Source organism: Sus scrofa, chromosome 2 (assembly GCF_000003025.6).
Source record: "Sus scrofa isolate TJ Tabasco breed Duroc chromosome 2, Sscrofa11.1, whole genome shotgun sequence".
NCBI lineage: Eukaryota > Metazoa > Chordata > Mammalia > Artiodactyla > Suidae > Sus > Sus scrofa.
In genome coordinates this window covers 12,361,443-12,387,981 of record NC_010444.4, presented here as the reverse complement: position 1 = coordinate 12,387,981, position 26,539 = coordinate 12,361,443, and the positions used below count along the sequence as shown (strand labels likewise).

The 26,539-nt window shown below is 43.1% G+C and overlaps 1 protein-coding gene across 5 annotated transcripts; it reads right to left on the bottom strand.

Moving 5' to 3' along the window:
* LOC100518109 (glycine N-acyltransferase) lies at positions 3,241-22,900 on the bottom strand. Of its 5 annotated transcripts, XM_021082999.1 has the most exons (7): positions 22,673-22,789; positions 22,480-22,570; positions 15,579-15,674; positions 9,853-9,960; positions 6,935-7,061; positions 5,259-5,430; positions 3,241-4,842 (listed from the first exon to the last, which is right to left on the bottom strand). In XM_021082999.1, exons 3-7 carry the CDS (start codon positions 15,654-15,656, stop codon positions 4,440-4,442), a joined length of 888 nt encoding a protein of 295 aa, XP_020938658.1. In that variant the 5' UTR covers positions 15,657-15,674; positions 22,480-22,570; positions 22,673-22,789; the 3' UTR covers positions 3,241-4,439. The 5 variants fall into 5 exon arrangements, with proteins under 5 accessions (XP_020938658.1, XP_020938657.1, XP_020938659.1 ...); XM_021082998.1 differs by lacking the exon at positions 22,480-22,570 and having other exon boundaries at positions 22,673-22,900; XM_021083000.1 differs by lacking the exons at positions 15,579-15,674; positions 22,480-22,570 and having other exon boundaries at positions 22,673-22,794.

The following is a 26,539-nucleotide window of genomic DNA, read 5'->3' as shown; positions in this document are numbered from 1 at the left end:
CTTCTTTCTTTTTGCTCTTTTTACATTGTTTTCAAAACTCCATTTGCTCTGTTCTCATTTTCTAGAAGGCCATTTAGATAGATGTTCAAACTTGTCCGTGTTCAGTTCTCTTATATTTTCTTTTCTTTCATGTTTTCCGTCTCATTTTCATTCTGTGTGATGCTCTGAGCTATACCTTCTTCTGCCAAAACTTCCCAGCTTTCTTTCTTTCTTTTCTTTTTTTTTTTTTTTGTCTTTTTAGGCTGCACCCATGGCATATAGAAGTTCCCAGGCTAAGGTTGGAATTGGAGCAGCAGCTGCCAGCCTGCACCACGCCACAGCAATGCCAGAGCCGAGCCTCCTCTGGGACCTACCCCACAGGTCACAGCAATGCTGGATCCTTAACCCACTGAGCGAGGCCAGGGATCCAACCCATGTCCTCATGGATATTAGTAAAGGGCATTACCATTAAGCCACAGTGGAAACTCCCCCGTTTTCTAATTCTCTATCACCCGTGAACACTCTGCTACTCAGTCCATCACTGGAGATGTTTATTCAAATTTACAGTCTTTAACTTCCAAAATCTCTAGTTGATTATTTTTTATGAATGTAAACTAAAATGTCACAATCATCCTTCTCTAAAGCCTCCTAATTGCTCTGTCTCTCTTTCAGCAGGTGTGAATTCATCCATAGGTACAGTTTGATGCCTCTCTTTCCTTGTCAGGTCTTTGGTCATTCCCGGTTTTCTTTTATCTTTGAGCTTGAGACTTCCTTTTCACAATTTTAGAACATTTTTACGAATCCATGCCCCTGGTATTTTGGAAGGTGAGCCTGGAGTGTTGCAAGTTGTGGCAATAGTTTGCCCTCTTTGTGTGAAGCCCTCCCCTCTTCCAAGAGTCAGACCTCTCTGTTGCTTCTAGCCTCAACCCATCCCCAATTTCTGCTTTGCAAAATGCTTAGCAAGAGTCAGATTGGAGTCAAAGATCAATCCATATGAACTTGTCCAATCTAGCTCTAACAGGCAATAGGTCTGGTTGGGTTTACACCAGTTTTATCTGTGTACTGTGGGCTGATTCAGCCCCACATGCTCTTCTAGCTGACACTTTCACACCTGTGCAGTTTCTTGCACTTTTACTGCTCTCGAGGCTTGCTCCTTTTCCTTCTCCAGCTTATAGGATTTCCTCAACACATCTGGAGCATCAACACATTCTTTTTGTTCTTTCCTGGCTCTTATTGGTGTTCATGTAATCATATAGTGAGGCTGAGGCAGATGATAAGATAAAGGCTCCATCTGCCATCTTGAGCCAATTCTCTAACTTGTATTCATGCAATCCTCTTCATATCCATTTTAATGTATGCAAGGTTTTTTTTTAATATGGGTGTTAAAAATAGGAAACCCAGGAGTTCTGGGGTGGCTCTGTGGGGTAAGGATCCAGCATTGTCACTGCAGCTGTTCGGGTTGATCTCTGGCCTGGGAACTTCCACATGCCATGAGTGCAACCATAAAAAATGAACAATGAAAAACATTTAAAGAGGAACTCCAAATCTACCATGTTGCTGTAATGTGCCCAAAACCATCTGCTGAGGGGCTGAGCCACCCTTGTAACTCAGACACACTCTTGACCCCTAATCCATGGTTGTTTTTTTTTTTTTTTTTTTTTTTTTTTTTTTTTTGCCATATAGCATGCAGAAGTTACCAGGCCAAGGAGGGACCCTGTGCCAGAGCAGTGACCCAAGCCACAGCAGTGACAAGGCCGATCCTTAACCCGCTGAGCCACCAGGGAATTCCCCCAATCCATATTTTTACCGCATTCCCCAGGCAGTAGATTTAGGCATATTAAAGCAGGATTCGGTAATTATACAACGTGTAAGAGTTCTAGGGCACTTTGACATAATTTGCCTTATCTTTCCTCCTGAAAGGCCCTGATATAGCATCATTATTTACCCTAGACAGGACATCTTGGAATTAAAACAAATAAGAACGTTAGCAGAGACAACTGGGCGATGAGATTCAGGGTCTGGAAACTTCAGGTCTGTACACTTGAAGACTGAAAGAGTAAATCTTGGGGTAGCCAGGATGTTTTCTCACCACCTACCTCAAACCGTAAAGGAATCAGCACACTAAGAGGGCACACAAGTAAACCCCCTAAAGGCCGAAAAGTCTTGTTTTCCATAAAATAGCTTCCCTTCATCTTTAGAGACATTGGAGAGCCCCTTCCAAAGAACTCCACAGTATCTTTGGCATCCGTAAGGCTCATAAGCAGGGGCAATGCGGCTGGGAAGTCTGGCTCAAGGAAGATTTAAGAAATATTAAAGATGTCAGAGGAGAGCGTTCCTGTTGTGGTTCAGCAGGTTAAAAACCCAGCTAATATCCATGAGGATGCAGGTTTGATCTCTAGGCTCAATCAGTAGGTTAAGGATCAGGTTTGGCAGCAAGCTGAGGCATGGGTTGCAGATGCGGCTTGGATCCAGTGTTGCTGTGGCTGCAGCATAGGCTGGCAGCTGCAGCTCAGTTGGGGTAAGCATCTGGTGTTGCTGTGAGCTGTGGTGTGGGTTGCAAACACGGCTCAGATCCTGCATGGCTGGGCTGTGGTGTAGGCTGGCACCTGCCGCTCCGATTCGACCCCTAGCCTGTGAACTTCCACATGCTGCAGATTCGGCTGTAAGAAGAGGAAAAAAAAGAAGAAAGAAAGAAAGAAAGAAAGAAAGAAAGAAAGAAAGAAAGAAAGAAAGAAAGAAAGAAAGAAAGAGAGAAAGAAAGGAAGGAAGAAGGAAAACGATGTCAGAAGAGTTGGAAGGGAAATTAAAAGGAATATCCTGTGTGAACCATCTGAGCCTTTTCTGAAGTAACTAATTTAAGCAAATTCCTCACCAATTTTGGAAGAATTGTAACAATCAGAGAATCCATCCCGTATTTTCACTACTTTAGTAATAATAATACTGATAGACAACATTTGTTGGATATTTTGTCGACCAGACTGTATACACAGTGCTTTATACGCATGATCTCATTTACTCACTGTAACTACTCAATGTAGTGGGTAGTGCTACTGTTGGCATTCCACACAAAAGCTTAAATCACCAGTGTCTTGGCCTCTAATACTACTTTTTTTTTTTTCCACGAAAAGTAACCAAGATCTCTAAAGCTGTAATAATGGAGAGTGAGGGCTACGGTTGAAATATATTGAATCTGTGAAGAGCCACGAGTCTATACTGACTCATAGAAAGATGCTCAGAAAATTAACATAGAGTCTCAGAAAGTCACGTGGTATTACTGATTTCTTTATTGGACCATTGGAAAAAATGTGAAAATTCATCTTATTTGTGCTTTCCGTTTGTAAAAATTGCAAACCTCCACAACATTGCAACAATAATGCATTAAACGTACATACTTTTTACCTATGTTCACCAGTTATAGTTTTCCACATTTGGCTTTACATGTACATTTAACTTCTTGTGTGGGTTGCAGACATTCCAATCATTTCCCCCAATTATTTCAGCATATATCATGACAGTGGAGAAATATTCGCTTCCATAACCACAACACACAATAATGATCAAATCCATAATATTTAACGTTCCTTTATTACTGGTAACTGATACACAGACCAGATACAAATTTTGCCAGTTATAACAATAATATCTTTAAAGCATTTTTTTTTCTGATCCAGCTTTCAATCCAGAACCTCCAATTGCTTTAACTGTCACATTATTTGGACTCTTTTTACCTGGAATAATTCTTCCACATTTCTTATTCTTTCATGATATTTAGAATTTTTATGTGTACATGGCAGTTGTATGGTAGAATGTCCCTCCGTCTTGGTTTGTTTTATTCTTTTTTTTAAAAAAGTAAAATGCTGTATTTGTGTTTTTCAAGGAAGAGTTTGTGGGTGCTACAAATACTGATTCTTCAGTTCATCTTATTTTAATCCAAAGGTGGTATCTTGTCTGGTGATAAAATTCTGCAGGAATGACTTTCCCTTTCTCTTCTTTCTTTCTTTCTTTCTTTCTTTCTTCTTTCTTTCTTTCTTTCTTTCTTCCTTTCATTAGAGTATAATTGTTTTATTCTTCCTTTTTAAGGCCTCACCTGTGGCATGCAGAAATTCCCAGGCTAGGGGGTCCAATCGGAGCTGCAGCTACACCACAGCCACAGCAGCACAGCATTGCGGCAATGCTGGATTCTTAACCCAGTGACTGAGGCCAGGGGTTGAACCCGCATCCTCATGGAACTCTTTTGGGTTCTGAACCTACTGAGCCACAACAGGAAGTCCAGTTTCATTCGTTTCTAAAAGGGTGGTTTCATTGTTTCTAAATGACCAGGTCCCGGATAGGCATATTGCTATACCTTTTATACGGACAGCATCCACTACTTTATTGATGATTACAATGACAGTTTAGGCTCCCCCTCTGTCTACCCACAGCCTCAGGCCCATCCCCACTGTCTTGGGTTCAGGGCTGCTTCACAGAGGCACACAGTTCCACTGATTCCAGCTACAGGGCATGCGAAGGTGATTCAGAGTGTGACTCATCTTCTGCATAATTTTGTTTCTCTTGTCTACGTGAGAATAGGAGGGGAAACCGAGTTTGGTCAGAACCTGGGAATGGGAAAAGATGACGTAGGTGACGAGGCCCTGGGCCCGGTACTCAAGCTTGGTGCCTGCCATCCGCATCTCTCCTGTCTGGTCCATCAGGGACCAAGCTATCGGGGTCCCCTCAGGCCCTAGCAGGCAGACGGAGGGGAAGTTCCGGATGCAGCGCTCGATGAATCTCTGGCTCCTCTCATTGCCACCGAATTGCCATAATTGATTCACCAAGGCAGCGTGGGAAGGTTCCAGGGATGAGAGTTGAAACTGCTCTTGGTCACTAGGGAGGTTCCAAGAGAAAAGCAAAGGTCGTGAGTAAAGAGGTTTATGTTTGTTCTTCTTACCTCTGTAATCTTGAGACACAGAGCGGGCAGAGGAAAAAGTGAATGGAGATCCTGGAGTGCGAGTGACCTTGTAATGACAGAGGGAGAGAATAAAAGGCGTTTTTGGGGGTGCGTGAACTGAGAGAATAAGACAGGTCAAAGACGTTTACCCAGGCCTGATGTACACCAGATGAGAAAGGAAATGGTGGGGTATATTAAGGAGGGGAGAGAGACCTTTTTAGGAGAAGATTATTCTGGCTGCCTTCAAGGAGATTGCTGGTGGGGAGCCAGCGTGAAAGGGAGGAGAAAATTTGGGAGGCTGTTTTGGGGGTGAGAGGAGTAATAAGTGAGGGGTAGCTTTCATCAAACTCACATGGCCTTGGGTTTACCATCGGTAAGGGACAAGTTCTTTTCATCCAGCAGGGAAGGAGCCAGTTCCTTTATTGTCTCAAGCGTCATGTAGAGAATGTTTTCTGTCTGCTGGACGTTGAAGGATTTAGCGGCTGCAAGCTTTTGTATTACCTCATTCAGGCTGGACTGAGAACCTAGGTGGGATCATAAGGAGAAATGCAATGATTGTGTTTTTCTTTTTAGGGCTGACATGCGACACATGGAAGGTTCTGGGCTAAGGGTCGAATTGGAGCTGCAGCTGGGGCCTACGCCACACCCAGAGCAATGCAGGGTCCAAGCCACAGCATCTGAAACCTACAACCTTTTGGCAATTGTGCATCCTTTAACCCACTGAGTGAGGCCAGAGATCAAACCCACATCCTCGTGGGTACTGGTCAGATTCTTAGCCTGCTGAGCCACAACGGGAACTCCCGTACTGTGTATATTTGAATTCCAGGCTCCTAATTTATTCCTCCCCCTCTTTACCGTCTGGTAACCATAGGTTTGTTTTCTATGTCTGTGAGTCTATTTCTACTTTCCAACGTAAGTCCACTTATACCATTTTTTAAGATTCCATGTAATAAGCAATATCATGCTGTTTGTCAGAGAAAGAGTAAAGTTGATGTGGGGAGAGGCTTACAAGTGCTTGCAAATTGGGGCTTGTCATATCTTTGTGCTCCTGGTTACACGGAGGCCAATACCACGTGACTAGGCCTAGGGGAGTCTGCTGAGGACACATACTCCCATCATGATATCAGCACAGCCAGCACTGACAGCCAGAACCGTCATTCAGACACACACAATCCACCTGTCAATTTTGACTGCAACTGTAGAGCTAAACCCAGAAGCTATTAGCAGAACTGTTTTGCAAAGCCCAGACCAATTGTGGACTTTGAGACTTAGGAGGTGAACGTTAACTGAAGCATCCAGATATTGTACTAAGCAATTTCTACTCAAGATTCCATTTAGGAGTTCCCTGGTGGTGCAACAGGTTAAGGATCTGGCCTTGTCACTGATGTGGCCAGGGTCACGGCTGTTTGCATGGGTTCCATCCATGGCCCTGGAACTTCTGCATGCTGCAGGTCTAGCCAAAAAAAAAAAAAAAAAAAAAAAAAAACAAAAAAACAGAGATTTCATTTACTCTGTTCAGTACTCTTGCTTTGTAGTTACCTTTATCATCCCCACTTGTACATATGAAAACATGATCTCAGATAGGAGAAGTCACTGGCTAGGACCACACAGCAAGTAACAGGCAAATGCCTTCCTAGGTGGTCTGATTCTGAGGGCGTGCTCACAGTGATGACAGTTGTTCTTTATGATGGGGGGGGGTGTTCTGAGACATAGCCATCCTATCCCAGGAATGAAAGTCCCTAGGGAAAGCTCTGCTCTGACACCCAGTACACCCTAAGGGATCCTGGCTACGTCTGCAAAATACGCCATACATCCTTGGCTATCAGGGGAGTATGCTATGGTTCTCTATAGGAAGCCCATTCTGCGCGAGCTTCGAGGGTGTTTTTTCCCCTCTCCAGGTAGGGTTGCAGCTGAATAAAAAAGCTGACAGCAGGCTGAGGGAGTGGAGCTTGGGCAAAGGAGATACGTGTTCTAGGAGCAATTGCTGCAGATGGAGATGTGAGCCAGTACATAAGCCCTTCCTGTTACTTTGGATCTGCAAATGCTGTTTCCAGTTGATGACTTCTGGTAAGCCAAGGAATTCCTCACAGTTCTTCAGGTCCTTGGAGTAGATGTGGTAGGTATTGGTGTAGTGATCAAGGTCGTCTGTCATCTCCTGTTGTCATTGAGAAAAGGGGAATAAAATAAATTCCTTGTGTTTCATGATGGTGACAGCTAAAACCATTCCACTCTACTCTATTTTTTTGTTTTGTTTGGGTATTTTGTTTTTGCTGTTTTTTGGGGGGCGGCACACCTGTGGCACATGGAAGTTCCTGGGCTAGGGGTCAAATCCGAGCTGCAGCTGCTGGCCTATGCCTCAGCCATAGCAATGCCGGATCTGAGCTGCATCTGCCACCTACGCCGCAGCTCGTGCAGCAACCTGGATCCTTAACCCGCTGAGCAAGGCCAGGGATTGAACGCACATCTTCGTGGATGCTAGTCTGGTTCTTAACCTGCTGAGCCACAATGGGAACTCCTGTAGTATTTTTAGGTACTAAAATATTAGTATTTGTACTGGTGCATTACAAATTTTTCTGAATCATTTAAACCATGAGATCAAGATGAGAGATTCAGGATTCCAACGAGGATGGAAAATTGCAAAACGATCCTATTTTCTACGCATATGTTGTGTGAAAATTTCAACTCAGAGACACAGCATTCTTCAACATGGGCATCTTCCTCAACCAGAAGAAGAGAACAGCAATTGATGAGGACGAGCATCTGTTGCAAGGAGAAACTGTACCACATTTCAAATACTTCCAGAATGCATGGACGATGAAGATGACAGTATTGAGTTTGGTTATAGATAATTCTGGATTGAAATCTCTATCTATACTTAATGACGCCGAAGAAGATGAAGACCAACTAGAAATGCTTTCTTAAAATAATACAATAGGGAGTTCCCATCATGGCTCAGTGGTTAAGGAACCTGACTAGCATCCACAAAGAAGCGGGTTCAATCCCTGGCCTCACTCAGTGGGTTAAGGGTCCAGCATTGCCGTGAGCTGTGATGTAGGTCACAGATGCAGCTCAGATCCCACGTTGCTGTGGCTCTGGCGGAGGCTGGCGCTACAGTTCCAGTTGAACCCCTAGCCACAGGTGCGGCTGTAAAAAAACAAAAACAATAAAAAAATACAATAGTTGAACAAATTGTGGTTACAGAAAATCAAAGAAACCAGTTGTTTAGAAAGAGCCCCTATAATTATTAAATAAGAGCTGAGATTATTGGGAAGAAGCAGGCACAGGAAACTATTACCACAACGAATGCAGTATCAAAAATATTTTTAGAAATAGTTGAAATATGTTGCACGAAAATACTCTCCCAAGGCAGCAATGGTGCACTACCCCGTTTTGTTCTGTGAAGATCCCACTTAAGATAAAAGATCAAACAATTTTATTCCAGTTCAGTTCTATTATTAATATAAATTTCTTCCTTTTATACATCACTTAATTTCATGGTGTTTAAATATTTTATCAATTTGTAGGCAAGATGTGTTTTTAGAAATTTGTAATTTTACTGGATGTTTTCAAACAAGCTGAGGATTTTTTGTTTTTGAAAGGAATTAACTATCTAGTTTCACTATTTTTAATTTTTTTCCTTAGAGAGCCTATGACAATTCAAATATTATGCATTTGTTTTTTTATGATCATCCTATGCATCCTATTTCATACCTCTCTATATTGTTCCTTGCTACTTTCTCTGGTTAGAATGTCCTCGCCTTCTCGGCCAAACAAAAATATATTTACATATAAAATCCAGTTTGGATGAAACATCCATCAAGAAAGTTATCTTTAGGACACATGCACCCGCATGTTCATTGCAGCACTATTCACAATAGCCAGGACATGGAAACAACCCAAATGTCCATCAACAGATGATTGGCTTGGGAAGAAGTGGTATATATTCACAATGGAATACTACTCAGCCATAAAAAAGAATGACATAATGCCATTTGCAGCAACATGGATGGAACTAGAGACTCTCATCCTGAGTGAAATGAGTCAGAAAGACAAAGACAAACACCATATGATATCCCTTATAACTGGAATCTAATAGCCAGCACAAATGAACATCTCCACAGAAAAGAAAATCATGGACTTGGAGAATAGACTTGTGGCTGCCTGGGGGGAGAGGGAGGGAGTGGGAGGGGTCAGGAGCTTGGGGTTATCAGATACAACTTAGAATAGATTTACAAGGAGATCCTGCTGAGTAAGTAGCATTGAGAACTATGTCTAGATACTCACATTGCAACAGAACAAAGGGTGGGGGAAAAATGTATACATGAAGAATAACTTGATCCCCATGCTGTACAGCCCGGCATGGGGGGGGGAAGAAAGTTATCTTTAATCTGATCCTGTAACTTCCATCTCCAACCACCAGAGTTTTTTGGTTGTTTTGGTTTTGGTTTTTTGGGTCACACCCATGGTATATGGAAGTTCCCAGGTTAGGGGCTGCATCAGTGCTGAAGCTGCCAGCCTAAGCCACAGCCACAGCAAGGCAGGATCCAAGCTACAGCTGCGTCCTATGCCTCAGCTCATGGCAACGCTTCATCCTTAACCCAGGGAGCAAGGCCAGAGACTGAACCCATCTCAGTGGGTACTAGTCAGGTTTGTTACTGCTGAGCCACAGAGGGAACTCCCTCCACTCCATCCTCCACAGTTTAATGAGCTCTTGCCTGTGCTGCATCTGTATGTTGTACACTCTCCTGAACACTTTACACTGAGTTGTGATTTATTTGCTTGTTTGCATTCTCTTCCAGGCTGGGAGGCTCTTGAGGACAGGGACTTATCTACCATCACTGTGACTCATTTCTGTATTCCCAGGGTCTATCACATTGCCTGACGCATGGTAGGCACCCAGCAAATATGAACATGGGTACATATTTGTTCTACATCTGGCATCTTACCTGCTCCTGAGGGCGAATAACCACTGTGTTAAAATCAGGCCACTTGTCCACCAAGGCCTTTAGCTTGAAGGGGTTTCCCTGGTTCATGTGGAAGACGGTGCCATAAACCTGCAGTAACCCGAGAAAGGAGAGGATTGGGTTATTACGAAGGAATGGCAGGAGTTCCTGTCATGGCTCAGTGGAAACGAATTTGACTAGCATCCATGAGGATTCAGGTTCCATCCCTGGCCTTGCTCAGTGGATTAAGAATCTGGCATTGCCGTGAGCTGTGGTGTAGGTCACAGAGGTGGCTCGGATCCTGTGTTGCTGTGCTTGTGGCGTAGGCCAGCGGCTACAGCTCTGATCAGATCCCTAGCCTGGGCACTTCCATATGCTGCAGGTGCTGCCTTAACGAAAAAAAAAAAAGAAGAAGAAGTATGACAACGGACATTGATCAGGACAAGGTTTGTTTCTATGATTTCATGAAATTTTATGGTGGAAAAGGGAAAAATAGGCCTCTACATCAAAAATCTCCAGATGCTACTTTGTTTTCACCTCAAGTGAGAGATTTGTCTTCCCATCTAATGTAAACCATACATCTAATACAGTAAAATCTTTGTGCAAATAAAGTGAATGATCTGAAGAACACCACTCTTGACTGTAGGATTTAATGTTATCTTTTCCCAGACTTGCTTCTGTAGACTATATAGAGATACACAATTTTACAAATGCAAATCAATTGGATCTACTGAGTGCATTCTGGGCTTCTTTCTATGTTCATAAACACAAACTTTTTCGATTATGTTCTAATGGCTCCATAGGATTCCCTATTATATGCATATGCCACAGTTCATGTATTCATTTGCCTGTTGACGGTCATCTCAGTGGTTTACAAATTTTCACTTGAACCAGCCATTTTTCACAGAGCCTGCTTGCAGAGAAGTCTTAGCCTGGGCACCTGATATTTTCTTCGTTTATCCGTAAGGCTGATTGCTGGCTCCAAGGTTAGGGACATGTTTGAAACTCTTTAACATATATGTCCATATTACCTCCTGGAAAGGTAATTTCCTCCCACCAATAAGCAGAGGCTACAGCATAGTGATCAAGAGAAAGGGGTGTGGGGTCCCATAGCCTCAGTCCAGTGTTGGATCTCCCATCCCACCATGTTGAAAGAGAGAGAGGAAGGGGAAAGGAGGAATGAAACAGCCTATGGACCTTCAGTGGCCTGGTGGTTTGGGGGCTGAGGAGTGCAGCAGTGGATACCAGCGTGGGCCTCGTGACTATGGTCAACAAGAGGCCTCTGCAGATACCAGCATGGACACTTGCCAATGACCAAAGGTCAAAAGAAAGAAGAAAGAAGATACACAGTTTAATGATTTTTGCCATGGACAAATGATGACCAAAGACTGTACCAACATCTTTCCTTCCCTCTGACTACCCTCCTCCCCACGGGAACTACTGGTGTTAGATCACGCAGATAAAGAGGGGGAAAACATTTCCCTACGTTGGCTGAGTTTATCCCAATTTATCCCACTCTCAGTCATGAATGGAGGCTTGATATGGAAATTCAGTATAGTTTTGCAAAGCAGAGACATTTTCTTTTTACACATTTGCATTTGGAGTTCTGCAAAATTGTTTTACACTAACTAATATGCTATTCATTATAAGATCTGAAACTATGTGCAACTGTTACTCGTCCTTATTCCCCTGGCATTTATTGATTCATTTATGTAATGGCTTCACTCACATTCTATGGACGTTCCTGGGCCAGGGATTGAATCTGAGCCACAGCTGCAGCAACGTCACATCCTTTACCTCCCTGCTGGCTGGGGAGTGAACCCGCACCTCCCCAGCAAGCCTAGCCGCTGCAGTTGGATTCTTAACTACACTGCGCCACAGCGGGAACCCCGTGGCCTTAGTACATAAAACTCTTTTTTTTTTTTCCCTCTGCTGAACTCAGAACACAGGGAGTCAGGCAGCTATCTAAATGGAATCAATTAGAGTTGACACACACAATAAAATGTATTTTGGATCCAACACTTAGAAGAACCACTGGATGATTTCTCAACTGAGACCCAAAGCACGTTATTGAGTTCTAGGTCACACCTCCATTAAACGTAACTGGCAGAGAGCTTGTGGTGGGGAGTCCTGGGGTGATGGGGGCAGCGCGGTGAGAGCCTGTGCAGAGCTGAGTGGCTGGAAATTGCTTCTCTTGCCACCTCGGAGCTGCTGGACTCCTCTTTTCAAACTTTCTAGAAGCACCAGAATGCCTTTCTATTCCTGAAATCTTGCACATAATTCTGTACTTATTAGGGATAGAGGTGGAACTGTCTTTGTGAAGTGGGGGTGCCCTTTGGTGGAATGTGGATAACAATTTGGACAAAAATAAGCTCAAAATGGATTCAAGACCTATATACAAGACCAGATACTCTAAAACTGTTAGAGGAAAACATAGGCCAAACACTCTCCGACATAAATGACAGCAACATCTTCTCAGATCCACCTCTTAGAGTAACGACAGTGACAGCATGAATAAACAAATGGGACTTAATTAAGATTAAAAGTTTCTGCACAGCAAAGGAAACCCTAAGCAAAACAAAAAGACAACCCACAGAATGGGAGAAAATCTTTGCAAATGAGTCAACTGACAAGGGATTAATCTCCAAAGTTTATAAATACCTCCTACCACTGAGTACCAAAAACCAAAAAACAAAAACAAAAACAACTCCATCCAAAAATGGGCAGGAGATCTAAACAGACAATTCTCCAGAGAAGACATACAGATGGGCAAAAAACACGTGAAAACATGTTCAACATCACTCATTAGTAGAGAAATGCAAATCACAGCCACTATGAGGTACCACCTTACACCAGCCAGAATGGCCATCATCCAAAAGTCTACAAACAGTAAGTGCTGGAGAGGGTGTGGAGAAAAAGGAACCCTATTACACTGTTGGTGGGATTGTAAATTGGTGCAACCACTGTGGAAAATAGTGCGGAGATTCCACAGAAAGCTAAACATAGAATTACCATTTGATCCAGCAATCCCACTCCTGGGCATCTATCCAGAGATAACCATGACTCAAAAAGACACATGTGCTCCAGTGTTCTTTGCAGCACTGTTTGCAGTAGTCAAGACATGGAAATAACCTAAGTGTTCATCGACAGAGGAGTGGACAAGGAAGATGTGGTGCATGTACCCAAGGGAGTATTACTCAGCCATTCAGAGGAAAGAAATAACAGCATTTGTAGCAACATGGATGGACTTAGAAATTATCATTCTGAGTGAAGTTAGCCAGACAGTGAGACACCAACAGTATATGCTATCACCTACATGTGGAATCTTAAAAAAAGGACACAATGAACTTCTTTGCAGAGCAGATGCTGACTCACAGACTTTGGAAAACTTAGAGTTTCCAGAGGAGACAGGTTGGGGGTGGGGGGATGAGCTTGGGGTTTGGGATGGAAATGCTATAAAATTGGGTTGTGATGATCATTATACATCTATATGTGCAGTAAATTCATTGAGTATTTTAAAAAAGAAAAGTAGCTGGCAAACCAATGCCATTTGCATGAACATGCATGGAACCAGAGACTCTCATACTAAGTAAGTCAGAAAGAGACGGGCAAATACCATATGATATCACTTACATCTGGAATCTAATGAACAGCACAAATGATCCTATCCACAGAAAAGAAGCAAACTCATGGACCTGGAGCCAAGCCTGAAGGGGAGGGAGTGGGATGGACTGGGAGTTTGGAGTCGTGATGCAAACCATTGCATTTGGAGTGGATAAGCAATGAGATCCTGCTGTGTAGCACAGGGAACTAATCTAGTCATTTGTGATGGAACATGCTTGAGGATAACGCAAGGAAAAGAATGTGTATATGTTTGACTGGGTCACTTTGCTGTACAGCCAAACTTGACGGAACACTGCCAATCAACTATAATAGAAAGACTAAAAATCTTATTTAAAAAAAGTAAGTGGCAAACAACTATTCTAGCTACCAACCTAGGTAAACTGTACATCTTTAGTATACCACCGATGTTATTTCTCCATAAGAGCTGAGGAGCCAAGAGGGCCACTTATCTTACTGCTACAGAGATACTCCAAGAAAGAACACTTGGGAACCTCCGAGAGTTTTCCCAAAGTGTTTGGGGTCTATTTAAGACAAGGAGTTAAGAGAAGTTTAAATCACAAAATCCGACACAATGGATCATGGAAGAAAAACTTCAAGCCTGACGAATTTTCAAAAACAGCTGCTCACCATAAACACATCTTAGGCAAGTGTTCATAGAGGGTATCCCTGACGTAACCTCCAAGAAAAATGACCGTTTCTCCGAGCGGTTGGCTGGTTCTTAAGGACTAGCAAGCGAAGACAGTTCACCAATGTTAGGTAACAGAGATGACTGTCAGTGGGATCTACCAAAGTGAGTGACTTGACAGTTTTATAGTAGTTGATGTGAGGTTACTGGGGGGCAGTAGTTAAAGAACAGGGCAGGTTGTTTCATTAGTCTATTTCTAACACATGAAAAGGAAGCCATATGTCTATCAATACCCTAACACTAACATCTTTCTCCTTTATGCTGAAAGAAGAGAGTAACAAATGTACTAGGGAGTGAGGGAGGAGAAGGCGATGATCTTACCTAGAATGTTTGCATCTTATAGGAATGTCTTGTAAATCAGTAGAAACCTAGTTTCTGTGTCTATCTAAAATAAGTTTCAGAGAGAAACGATTGTTCTACACGCACTTGCACACACACACACACACCACACACACACACACGGAGTCATACCTAAATTCCATTGGGATGGATCCCATCTCTTTGGTTGCTAAAGAAAAACACAATCAAAAACTTGATTCTGTCATCAGTGTTACACTTGAACAGTTCTGGATGTGGGCATTTATGTGTATGTCTTTTTTTTTTTTTTTTGTCTTTTTTACAGCCCCACCAGCATGTGGAAGTTCCCAGCTAGGGGTCAAATCAGAGCTGTAGCTGCGAGCCTATACCACAACCACAGCAACACCAGATACAAGCTAGCCTACAGCTCATGGCAACACCAGATCCTTAACCCACTGAGAGAGGCTGGGGCTCAAACCCTAATCCTCAGGATACTAGTCAGATTCTTAACCCACTGAGCCACAACAGGAACTCCTGTGTGTATGTCTTACTTGATCCTGAGATTTCTGATCATTTGTACCAGGTTAACAGAAAGAGTACAGGGTCAGCCGCAAAATAGCCCGAGTGCAATAAGTGCAGAGCAATTGGAAAATTTAAGTCAAATAGAAATTGAGTTATTTCTAATTTCAAAGACAGCCTGTGATGGTCAACCTCTCACCTGGCAAATGTTCTTTTAGGGAAAACAGATTAAAAACGAACATGTAGTTGTAGCTAACTTTGCAGGAGACCTCTGGGGCAAATTGCCAGTGCTGTTATGGAATGTTTCTGGGAAAGGGGGCAGGGAATACTTTTTGAATCACCTTGCAGCCCAAACCAGTGTGAGGTCTCAGGCATTCCTATCTTCACACCACAGTATTGCAACTCACTATTTATGGGGTGTTAGGCAAATCACTTCCCTCAGCATCCACCCTCTCGTTGGTGACATGGCCATAACAGCGAGTATCTTTGTAGAGAGCTTATGCAAAGTAAATGAGAGGAAACATGCAATGATGCCTGGCACAGAATAAGTGCTCAACAATGTTGGTCCCTCTTCCTCTTGGTTCTCAGAAGTTTTCATTGTCACCTTCAAGGATGTAGGAAGGCTCTTCCTCAAGGAATTCTCCAGCATCTGCAGCATCTGGGCACCTTGCAACAGGAACATCGTGGGAGATGCCTTAGCCTAGAGAGACAACCAAATAATAGCCAGAAATGAGAAGAGCCAGAGGAGATTCAGAAACAAGAGTAGCAAGTTCTGTGCTAATTTCAGATTCTATGCTGAATGCCAGAGCCCTCTTGAGTGTCTCCTTTGTGGTATTATCTTCCCTAAAGTCCTCCCCCATCCCAAAGGAGGATGAGAAAAGCAGAAAACGCAGGGCTTGCTTTCTGAAGCTCCATCAGGACTTCTGACTCTACGAGGAATAAGCTGTGTAAACCTGGGAAAGTGACCTAGCCTCTCTGTGCCTTGATTTCCTCAAAGTAGACAGGGTAATGTTACCATCCGACTCAGAGAATTTTTGTGAAGATTAAATGAGCTAATACATTAAAAGAGGACATTACTGCTTAGAAAAGGATCTGCCATATAGTAAGCATTGAACAGATATTATTTTTTTCCTGCCACCCTTCCTCTTCCTCACCCTCCACTTCCTCCCCATCCTCTTTTCTCCCTCCTCCTTCTCCCCACTTGGGTTAAAGTGCTATATATTGCATGGTTATGTTTTTTCCACTTTTGTCCTTTTAGGGCTGCATGCAAGGCATCATGGAAGTTCCCAGGCTAGGGGTCGAATCAGAGATGCAGGCAGCAGTCTATGCCACAGCCACAGCAATGCCAGATCCAAGCCATGTCTGCGACCTACACTGCAGCTAATTGTATCGCCAGATCCTTAACCCACCGAGCAGGGCCAGGGATTGCACCCATGTCATCATGGATACTAGTTGGGCTCATTTCTGCTGAGCTACAGCAGGAACTCCTATTGCATGATATTTTGATGCCATCTTTTGCATATAGGGCACTTTGACATGGTTTAAACCACAAACAGTTAACTCTTGCTTATCTGTTTAAGTGCCAAGTCATATTTCAAGCTGCTACTCTCACCTTATCACGGAGCCTCACCTTCTACCCCATCCCTAAGACTCACCTTTGGATCTATAGTACATATTGTCTAATTGTTAGGTGGTGTGAAAATAGCATTTGTACATATTTGACTCACTGCATCAAATTGGGATTGCCAAAATAGCCCATAAAATCCTATCGACTTGAAAAAAGAAGAGAAGAATTTGGAACTGTGATTTGGAAGGAGGACAAAGTTACTTTGTAATGACGACTCCAAAGAGGTGTTTTGAGAAGATACTGTGTTAAAGCCTGCCATGCATAGGAGTTCCTGTTGTGGCACAGTGGGTGAAGGACCTGCTGTTGTCTGTGTGAGGATGAGGGTTCGATCCCAGCCTCGCTCAGTGAGTTAAGGATCTGGTGTTGCTGCAAGCTATGATGTAGTTTGCAGATGTGGCTCAGATCCTGCATTGCTATGGCTGGAGCAAAGGCCTGCAAATGCAGCTCTGATTTGACCCCTAGCCCAGGTACTTCCATATGCCATGGGTGCCGCCCTAAAAAGAAAGAAAAGAAAAGAAATAAAATAAAAACCCGGCCATGCCGGAGATGCTACCTACACTCCAGGACTGGTAAACTTTGTGTTTTAGAGCAGCAAAGATACTTCTGTTTCAGGCCAAGGTATAGTAATAGGATCTAGATTATTTGCCTTCCCACTTACAACAATGACAAAACGAACCAAAGTAAATGAAACAACAGTTTTCCCATGTTGGCCATCAGGCAGCAGAGTCATATGATCCCTGAGAACAGAGAAATGGGAAATGTGGCACTTGAGATGGAATCAACTTATTGTTTGAAGGCTGCAGCTCAGGGAAATGAAAATTGACCAGATCATGGGAGCTCACTAACTTGTGCATAAAGAGACTGGAGTTTGGGGAGACCAGGGTGGAGATTCAGAGAGAGAGGCACAGGGAGAACCGGAGAATTCTTGGGGAAGAGCAATCTCCTAAATTCTTTGGTTCAGATTGATCTCTCTAAGGGGAAACCACCTCAGCCTTTCGCCTATTGAAAGAATCACTGGAAAGGAGTAGGTAGGGAAATTGCTGTTGCTCATACAAGACTGAGAATAATTTGTGTTCTCATGAGCTGGAATGGAAGGACCTCATAACTGGGCTTTGGGTAAGATGCTCAGGCATAGCAGGGGGTGAAATTCAGCCTTGTCTGTTCTAGAGCCACCCTAACACTTGTAACAAGCAAGTCTTGAAATAATCCAATCGATTCCAGTAACTTAGCCCTGCACCAGAACAAAAGACAATACCATATGTAAGTATAACAAAAATCCATCAACAAAGAGTAAATAATTCAAATGGTCTACTTGTCAATAAAAATGCTAACCACATAAAACCCCAAGAAAATAGAAAAACACACATCAGTAAAATGAGACCCAGGAGAGACATTTGCACAACTATTGTGGAATATTTTTCTTATGGCAACAGCACCTCTCCCCCTAGTGCAGTAATCCTTGCGAATAAGGTTTATCCTTATCTAAAAAAGAAAAAGGGAGGGTCCTAGTTGCTCAGTTTTTTAAGGTGAAGTATTGTCACTGCTGTGGCTCAGGTCACTGTTGTAGGGCAGTTTCGATCCCTGGCCTGGGAACTTCAGCAACCTGCAAGTACACCCAAAAAAATATATATTTTTTAATAAAAATAAAAGTAGGTAATTGCGGAGATGTTGGAACCTGTAGACAAGGATCTTAAATAGTTCTTAACTTCCACCTCATATGTAAGAAGATGGAGGAACACATGAGCATAATGAGGAGAAATATGGAAGATATAAAGAAAATGCACATCGAGGTTGTAGAAAAGAAAAAATACATCTGCGAAAAATACACTGGATGTGCTTAACAGTATGTAAGACATGGCAAAAGGAAGGAAGCTAGACACAGCCATCAAAACCATCTGTAATGAAGCATGGAGAGAAAAAAAAAGTGGAAGACACATCCTTGCTAATATGTCACCATCTTTCCCCAAAACTGATCTATAGATTCAAGCTAGTAATAAAACACCCCAAGTTTCATTTGTAGAAAGTCAAGCTGATTCTAAAATCTACATGATTTCAAGGCTGGCTGGAAAGATAGAGTGATCATGGGCTCGGCATAAAGGACAGACAAATAAATCGATGAAATACAATAGAGAGCCCAGAAGTAGGTGGGCATTTGCGGTCACCTAATTTTCAACAATTGCCTAGACAAGCACATGGAAATGGGAGAGTCTTTTCAACAAATGATTTTGAAGTTTTAAACAGTCAGGGGTACTTCTTGGTAGAAAAATGTACATGTTGGAAGCAAGTCCCTGTCATCTGTACTTATTTGCCTCTCTGCTACTTTCAGCTCCCCAGGTCATCGACCTAAAATAGGTCCTCATTCCACTTTAGAAGTGTTTCTTGAATTTGACAAAGAAAGAAAAAACATCAGCCCCTAAAACATAGCCCTGTCACAGAACAGCAACATCATGCAAGGTCACAATCATGCTTGAACACAGACAAAAACAAGGAGACTGTCTCTTATGCAAATCTGGCCAAATACTCCTCTCTCCAGTTAACAAGCAGCTGCTATATCTTTGCCTCTACTCTTCTCCTTCTGCTCCACAGATGAAAGGATTAAACAGAAGTGCAAGGCTTCCTGGCAGTATCCAAGCCAGACCAAACCCTGGTGTCCTTGAACCCTCCCCCAAATCGCCTACCAGGCAGGTCCCTCCCAACACACTCTTACTGAGAGGCGCTGCATTTCCCTGGCGGTGTGCTCTCTCTCATTGCAAGAGACAGTAAACCCGACTTTGGTGGATTACAGGTGTGTTCCAAGGATCTTTGGCTACAAGTCTTTGCCAAAATTAGGTGTTCAGCCCTAGGGCATCAGTTCCGACTCTGCTCTCTGTTTGCTTTGACTTCCCAGGACTCAGGGATTCTTCCTTTTCAGCTTAACTGCTCAGGACTACTGGCTCTTCAGGATGGTTGTAAAAGATTTAGATTTGCAGAAATGCAGCCATTATTAGTTTCTTTCTATGGAAAAACATGTCAAGCGTACAAAGACTTCACTCCCTAGATTTTTGGATCCTGGTGCTTTAACATGTTGTGCAATGTGTGGACTGGTGAATGTCCAAGTTATCCCTGTGGGTGTCCCCCTGCCTCCTTCCCAGAACCTTGTCAATCACTGGAAGAGAAGAGCAGATGCTATTTTTTTTTTTTTTAAAGAGAGCTTCACCTGCAGCACATGGAAGTTCCCAGGCTAGGGGTCGAATTGGAGCTGTAGCCTCCGGCCCACACTACAACCACAGCTTTGCCAGACCCAAACCGCATCTGCAACCTATGGCACAGCTCACGGCAATGCCTTCTCCTTAACCCCCTGAGCAAGGCCAGGGATCCAACCCATGTCCTCATGGATACTAGTCAGGTTCCTCGCCACTGAGCCACCACGGGAACTCCAAGAACAGCAGGTGCTTAATAGCCCCTTGTGTCTCCTTCAGAATGGAGAAGGAGGACAGACTCGGCCAGACCACAAAGGCTCTGACTCACCTGACCCACAGCTGCTGATCTCCTTGAGATTTACTTAAGGAGATGTACACGGGGCCTTCTTGACCATCTGCCTCTGGTCTCTCTCCGTACGCTTTTCTGAGGCTACTCCTGACCACAAAGACCACAGGCCAGTTCTTCAACATGGTGTCTGCTGTAGCACCTCGGTCCTTCCTGCCTTTTACTCCCCATCTGCCATTCCCTGAGTCCTCACTGCTGAGCTCAGCTTCCACTCATCCTTCCAAGTCTAGCCGAAGGGCCTGTCAGCCCCAGTGGCTCCCTCTATGGTGGCCTACTTCAGACCGAATAATTAGTCCTTCTCTGCTCTCATAAAAGTGTTTATGCCTATCGGCGTTACAGAACTTGTTATATTGAGTTAGAGTTTATTTTCCTAGACCATTGCTTCTCTAAGGAAGGCAACCGATCTTATTTATTATCTTTTCTATGATGCTTATCACAGTATCTGGCACATAGGATGCCTTCGATAAATGGGTAGTGAGTGATTGAATGTAGGAGAAGCTTGGATTTACCTGTCTGTCTAGACACTCCCACTTTCAGAGGCATAGATCGCATAGATAGACAGATAGATAGGTAGATAGATAGGTAGACAGATAGATAGATAGATAGATAGATAGATAGATAGATAGACAGATAGATAGATAGATAGATAGTAGGTAGCTAGCTAGCTAGCTAGATAGATAGAGAGATAATCTTATCAAGTGCATAAATATATGCTGGCCTTGGGAAAGACTTTCAGTTGCTTTGTGCTAAGTTGTGTCAGGAATAAAAGTCCAGACCAAGGTAGAGATACCCTTGCCGTGTGTTGAGGGTCTTCAGACTGTACAAAGTGTAGAATTCCTGAAGGCCAATCTTACCTTTTATCTAGAGGCCACTCACGGGGAAGTTACCTAAGTTTCAGATGCAATGTAGAGATGCATATCCAATTGGTGGGCTGTCATGTTACCACATTTCCTGAAAAGTACAGGTTTTGAAACCACCCTCCAAGGATGCGCCCACAAACCAACAAGCCAGCATGGTGCCTCAGACATAAGGTAGATTGAAAGCCACGGAGCCTGATGTTCCTAGGACACTGGACATTCTGTGAGCTGCCAGAATTGGGCAACAGGTGGTGTCCTTGGGAGGGAAATGCAGAACCTTTGACCTAGTCATTCCCAGAAAGAGAAATTAATCCAAAGAACACGAGTCAAAAGAATAACGCTCAGCAGAATTTGATAAGGCATAAGTAAGTATGGGCTGAACAAAATCCCAGTGTCTAGAAACAGGGAAAAGAAATGTAATATATGATGCAACTCCATGACATTGACGTAATTCCTAGACGTGTGGACACATGGGAAAGTGTTAAAATAGAATGAGATCACATAGGACACAAAACAGGGCATATACCATATATATATAAAACCATAAAATGTTTTTGGGCCCACCTTCAACATATGAAAATTCCTGGCCCAGAGATAGAACCCAGGCCATAGCAGTGACCCAAACCACAGCGGTGACAATGCCAGATCCTTAACCTGCTGAGCTACAAGGAAACTCTGTAAGCAGAAATGTAAAAGAGAACACAGACAGGGAGTTCCCACTGTGGATCAGCAGTAATGAAACCGACCAGTATCCATGAGGGCTCAGGTTTGATCCCTGACCTCACTCCATGGGTTAAGGATTTCGCATTCCTGTGAGCAGATGAGACTTGGATCCCAAGTTGCTGTGGCTGTGGCCCAGGCTGGCAGCTACAGCTGCAATTCAAGCCCTAGCCTGGGAACTTCCATATGCTGCCGATGTGGTCCTAAAAAGACCACAAAAAAAAAAAAAAAAGTGAGCGAGAGAGAGAAAGAGAACACAAACACATAGATTGTGGTGGTAGCCGTATGGGTGAACTGTTGAGAGTAAATATGTTTATTATACACTTTAAATAAACAATAAATCTGGTCTGGAGTTCTCTTGTGCCTCAGAGGGTTAAGGAACTGGTGTTGTCACTGCAGTGGCTTGGTTTGCTGCTGTGACACGGGTTTGATCCCTGGTCTGGGAACTTTCCTATGCCGCTGGTGCAGCCAAAAAGCAACAAACAAACAAACAAACAAACAAAAACCCCCAATAAATCTGGTCTGTATTCGTGTCCTTTTTCATCTACTCATTTCCTCTCTGACCTTAAGTATTACAACCTTCTTATCCGTCACGGAGGCAACGAAAGCTGCCTACTTTAAATTGTAACCAGAAAGGTTAAATATGGGAACGTTTACCGTGTCCTCACATATGAAGGGCTCCATTCACCCGCTCGCCTCCAGAAAGTGCCCACATCTTTCCTTATTCCTTCATCAGTTAAGATCAGAAACCCACAAGGATTTTTCGCCGTACCTACCTAACAAGGTGCCTTTTACAGAACAGGTGCCAGATATACGCTTCTTCAGCGGAAGTTCCTCCTATTCCTTAGCTATGTTGGTCACCATATTCTGAGCATAACACAATGTGAACATTTCGACTTGGCATGTGAGTGGAGAGGCTGTCACAAAGCAATGGTTATTTTATTTTTATTTTTCGGCATGAGATCTCACCTGGAAAGCAGTCTTCACACCAAAGCTTGGCGGGAACAAATGATGAGGAGCAACCTCTCGAGTCGGAAATTTCCCTCTGGTGCAGTCTGTTCAGCAGGGTCTGGCAGAGTGCACTGAGGTATGCTTTATTCAGAAATTGCCAAGCTGAGGTTTGTAATGTGTACCTTGCACTGGGCAAGAGTTGGGTATTAGCTCTCATGAACTCCAGCCTCTCCTCTCTGGGTCTCCGGCAGAGTGAATAGCTTCTGTCTTCAAGGTAGGGAGGCTGCCAGGGTGAGTTTTGCTTCCCCAAACACTAGGCCGCTCTTTGCCCCGTGGGCCCTGCCATTATTCTAAAACCCAAGCTGTGTGAAACCCACAGGTCAGATACTGGAACGAGGGCCCCACTGCATAGGCAACACCTTCCTCCTCCCGTTCCTGTTCTCAGGTGCCTGCCAGAAGAGAAAGGAGGTAGGAAAGGTATGACTCGGGTCTGATCTGCGGAATCTGATCTCTCTCCTTACACATAGACAGAACAGAAAACCATGTGCACAGAGTGACTAGAGCACTTAGGAATCACCTTTTCTTAGGATAAGCTGTGTCCTCTCCTCTGCTCATTCTGAGGCTATAGACACCCCAGAGTTCCCTGATGGCCTAGAAGTTAAGAGTGGCATTGTCACTGCTCTGGCCCTGCTTTGTTCCCTGGTCAGGGCACTTCTGCAGGTTGAGGGTGCTGCCAAAAAAAAAAAATCCCCACAATGATTCAAGGCAGGCACATCAGGCTCCTGGATGTGTGTGTGGCACACCTGTGGCATGAGGACGTTCTGGATCCAGGGATCAAACCCACACCATAGCAGTGACCCAACCATTGCAGTGACTATGCTGGATCATTAACGCACTGTGCCACCAGGTGAAACCTCTTAGTCTCATTTTCATGGAGAAGAAAACTGAGGTTCAGGGTGGCTGACTTAGATAGAATCTAAACCCAGAGCCTCTCCTCCAAGGTACTCAGTACTGCCTACTAACACTGGCTCTATCATCCTCGGCAAAGTGTGCACAGAGAAGACAGTCTGAGTCCCAACTCCACCATGTGAAGTGACCAGGGAAGGAAGTTTGACACTGTCTGGGTGCTTGTCCTCATCGCTCTTACCCTTGATTACTAGGTTAGTCCATAGTTTCTTCTCCTTCTCCTTCTCCTTCTTTTGGCTGCAACCCCTGCCTGTGGAAGTTCCTGGGCCAGGAATTGCACCTGCTCTGCGATTTCCACCTGTGCCACAGCTGCAGCAATGCTGGATCCTGAACCCACTGTACCACATAGTTTTGTTGTTATGGTGGGAAGGATTGACTCTAATCAGAGGAGCAGGGATGGATGGGGGTGGCTAGTGTCTAGAGAGAAAGTCAGAAAAGCTTGCATGCTCCTTCAGTCCTTGGACCAGCACAGCACAAGTTTACACAGATTTCCCTCTGTCTTCCAAAAATATTAATCTTCTTTTTCTTTGTCTTTTTAGTGCTGCACCCACAGCATATTGAGGTTTCCCGGCTAGGCGTCTAATCGGAGCTACAGCTACCAGCCTATGCCACAACCAGAGCAACCCCAATCTGAGCTGCTTCTGTGACTTACACCATAGCTCAGGGCAATGCTGGATCCTTAACCTAATGAGTGGAGCCAGGGATGGAACCCACATCCTCATGGTTACTATTTGGGTTTGTTAAGCACTGAGACACGATAGGAATTCCCTGGAATATTAATTCTTATTCTCATCTCCTGGGGTTGAAGTCACTGTAATTGTCCATTACTTTCTCCAAGCCCATTGAAACTTGTCTGTCACGATTAGCCTAGTGGATCCCCTAGGCCCCTGAGGGGTCCATAGCTTGCAAAGTCTGTCTACAACACAAGAGTAGAGTCCTTTTGTGTCCCACCCAGAGCCAGACCCCTGGTTCTCTTTCTCCTTCAGCTCTAACATTCAGTCCATCAAAAGATTCAAGATTCTTGGAAGAATATATTTCATGCAAATGGGGATCAAAAGAAAGCTGGAGCAGCAACACTCATATCAGACAAAATAGACTTTAAAATGAAAAATATTTTAAGGGACAAAGAAGGTCAGTGCATAATGACCAAAGAATTAATCCAAGAAGAAGATATATCTATGCACCCAATATAGGTTCACCACAATATATAAGGCAACTGCTAACAACCTTAAAAAGACAAATCAACAATAATACAATACTAGTGGGGGACTTTAACACTCCACTTACAGCAATGGAGAGATCATCCAAACAGAAAATCAACAAGGAAACACAGGCCCTGAATGAAGCACTAGACCAGATGGACTTAATAGATATTAATAGAACATTCCATCCAAAAGCAACAGAATACACATTCTTCTCAAGTGCACATGGAATATTCTCTAAGATTGATCACATCCTGGGCTACAAATCCAACGCCAGTAAATTTTAGAAAATTGAAATCATATCAAGCATCTTTTCTGAACACAATGCTATACAAATGGAAATCAACAACAAGAAAAAAAATTGCAAAAAACACAAACACGTGAAGACTCAACAACATGCTACCAAACAACCAATGGATCACTGAAGAAATCAAAGAGGAAATTAAAAAACACCTAGGAGCAAATGACAACAAAGATACGACACTCCAAAACCTATGGGATGCAGCAAAAGCCGTTCTAGGAGGAACGTTTATAGCAATACAAGCCCACCTCAGGAAACAAGAAAAAGCTCAAATAAACAAGCTAATGTTACATCTAAAGCAGCCAGAGAGAGAAGAACAGACAAGACCTAAAGTTAGCATAAGGAAAGAAATCATAAAGATCAGAGCAGAAATCAATGAAACAGAAACAAAGAAAACCATAGAAAAGATCAATGAAATGAAAAGCTGGTTCTTTGAAAAGATCAACAAAATTGACTAACCATTAGCTAGACTAATCAAGAAAAGAAGAGAGAAGACTCAAATCAATAAAATTAGAAATGAAAAAGGAGAAGTAACAACGGACATCACAGAAATACAAAGGATCATAAGAGACCACTATATGCAACTATACACCAATAAAGTGGAAAACCTAGAAGAAATGGACAAATTCTTAGAAAAGTGCAATCTTCCAAGACTAAATCAAGATGAAAGAGAAAAGGTGAATGGACCAATCACAAGAACTTAAATTGAAACTGTGATTAAAAAACTTCCAACAAACAAAAGACCAGGCCCAGATGGCTTCACAGGTGAATTCTATGAAACATTTAGAGACGAGCTAACACCTCTCCTTCTGAAACTATTCCAAAAAATTGCAGAGGAAGGAATACTCCCAAACTCATTCTATGAGGCCACCATCACACTGATACCAAAACCAGACAAAGGTACCACAAAAAAAGAAAACTCCAGGCCAATTTCACTGATAAACATCGATGCAAAATTCCAAAATACTAGCAAACTGCATCCAGGAATATATTTAAAGGATTGTACATCATAATCAAGTGGAATTTATCCCAGGGATGAGAGTATTCTTCAATATTTGCAAATCAATCCGTGCAATACACCACTTTAATAAACTGAAGAATAAAATCCATATGATTCTCTCAAGAGACGCAGAAAAAGCCTTTGACAAAAATCCAACACCCATTTCTGATAAAAACCCTTCAGAAAGTGGGCATAGGTGGGGGAAAAAACTGTAACTGCAATGTATACATCTAAGGATGACCTGACCCCCTTGCTGTACAGTGGGAAAATAATAAAAAAAATAAATAAATAAACGATATAATTATGGTAAAAAAAAGAAAGTGGGCATAGAGGGAACCTACCTCAACATAATAAAGGCCGTATACGACAAACCCACAGCAAACATCATTCTCAATGGTGAAAAGCTGAAAGAATTC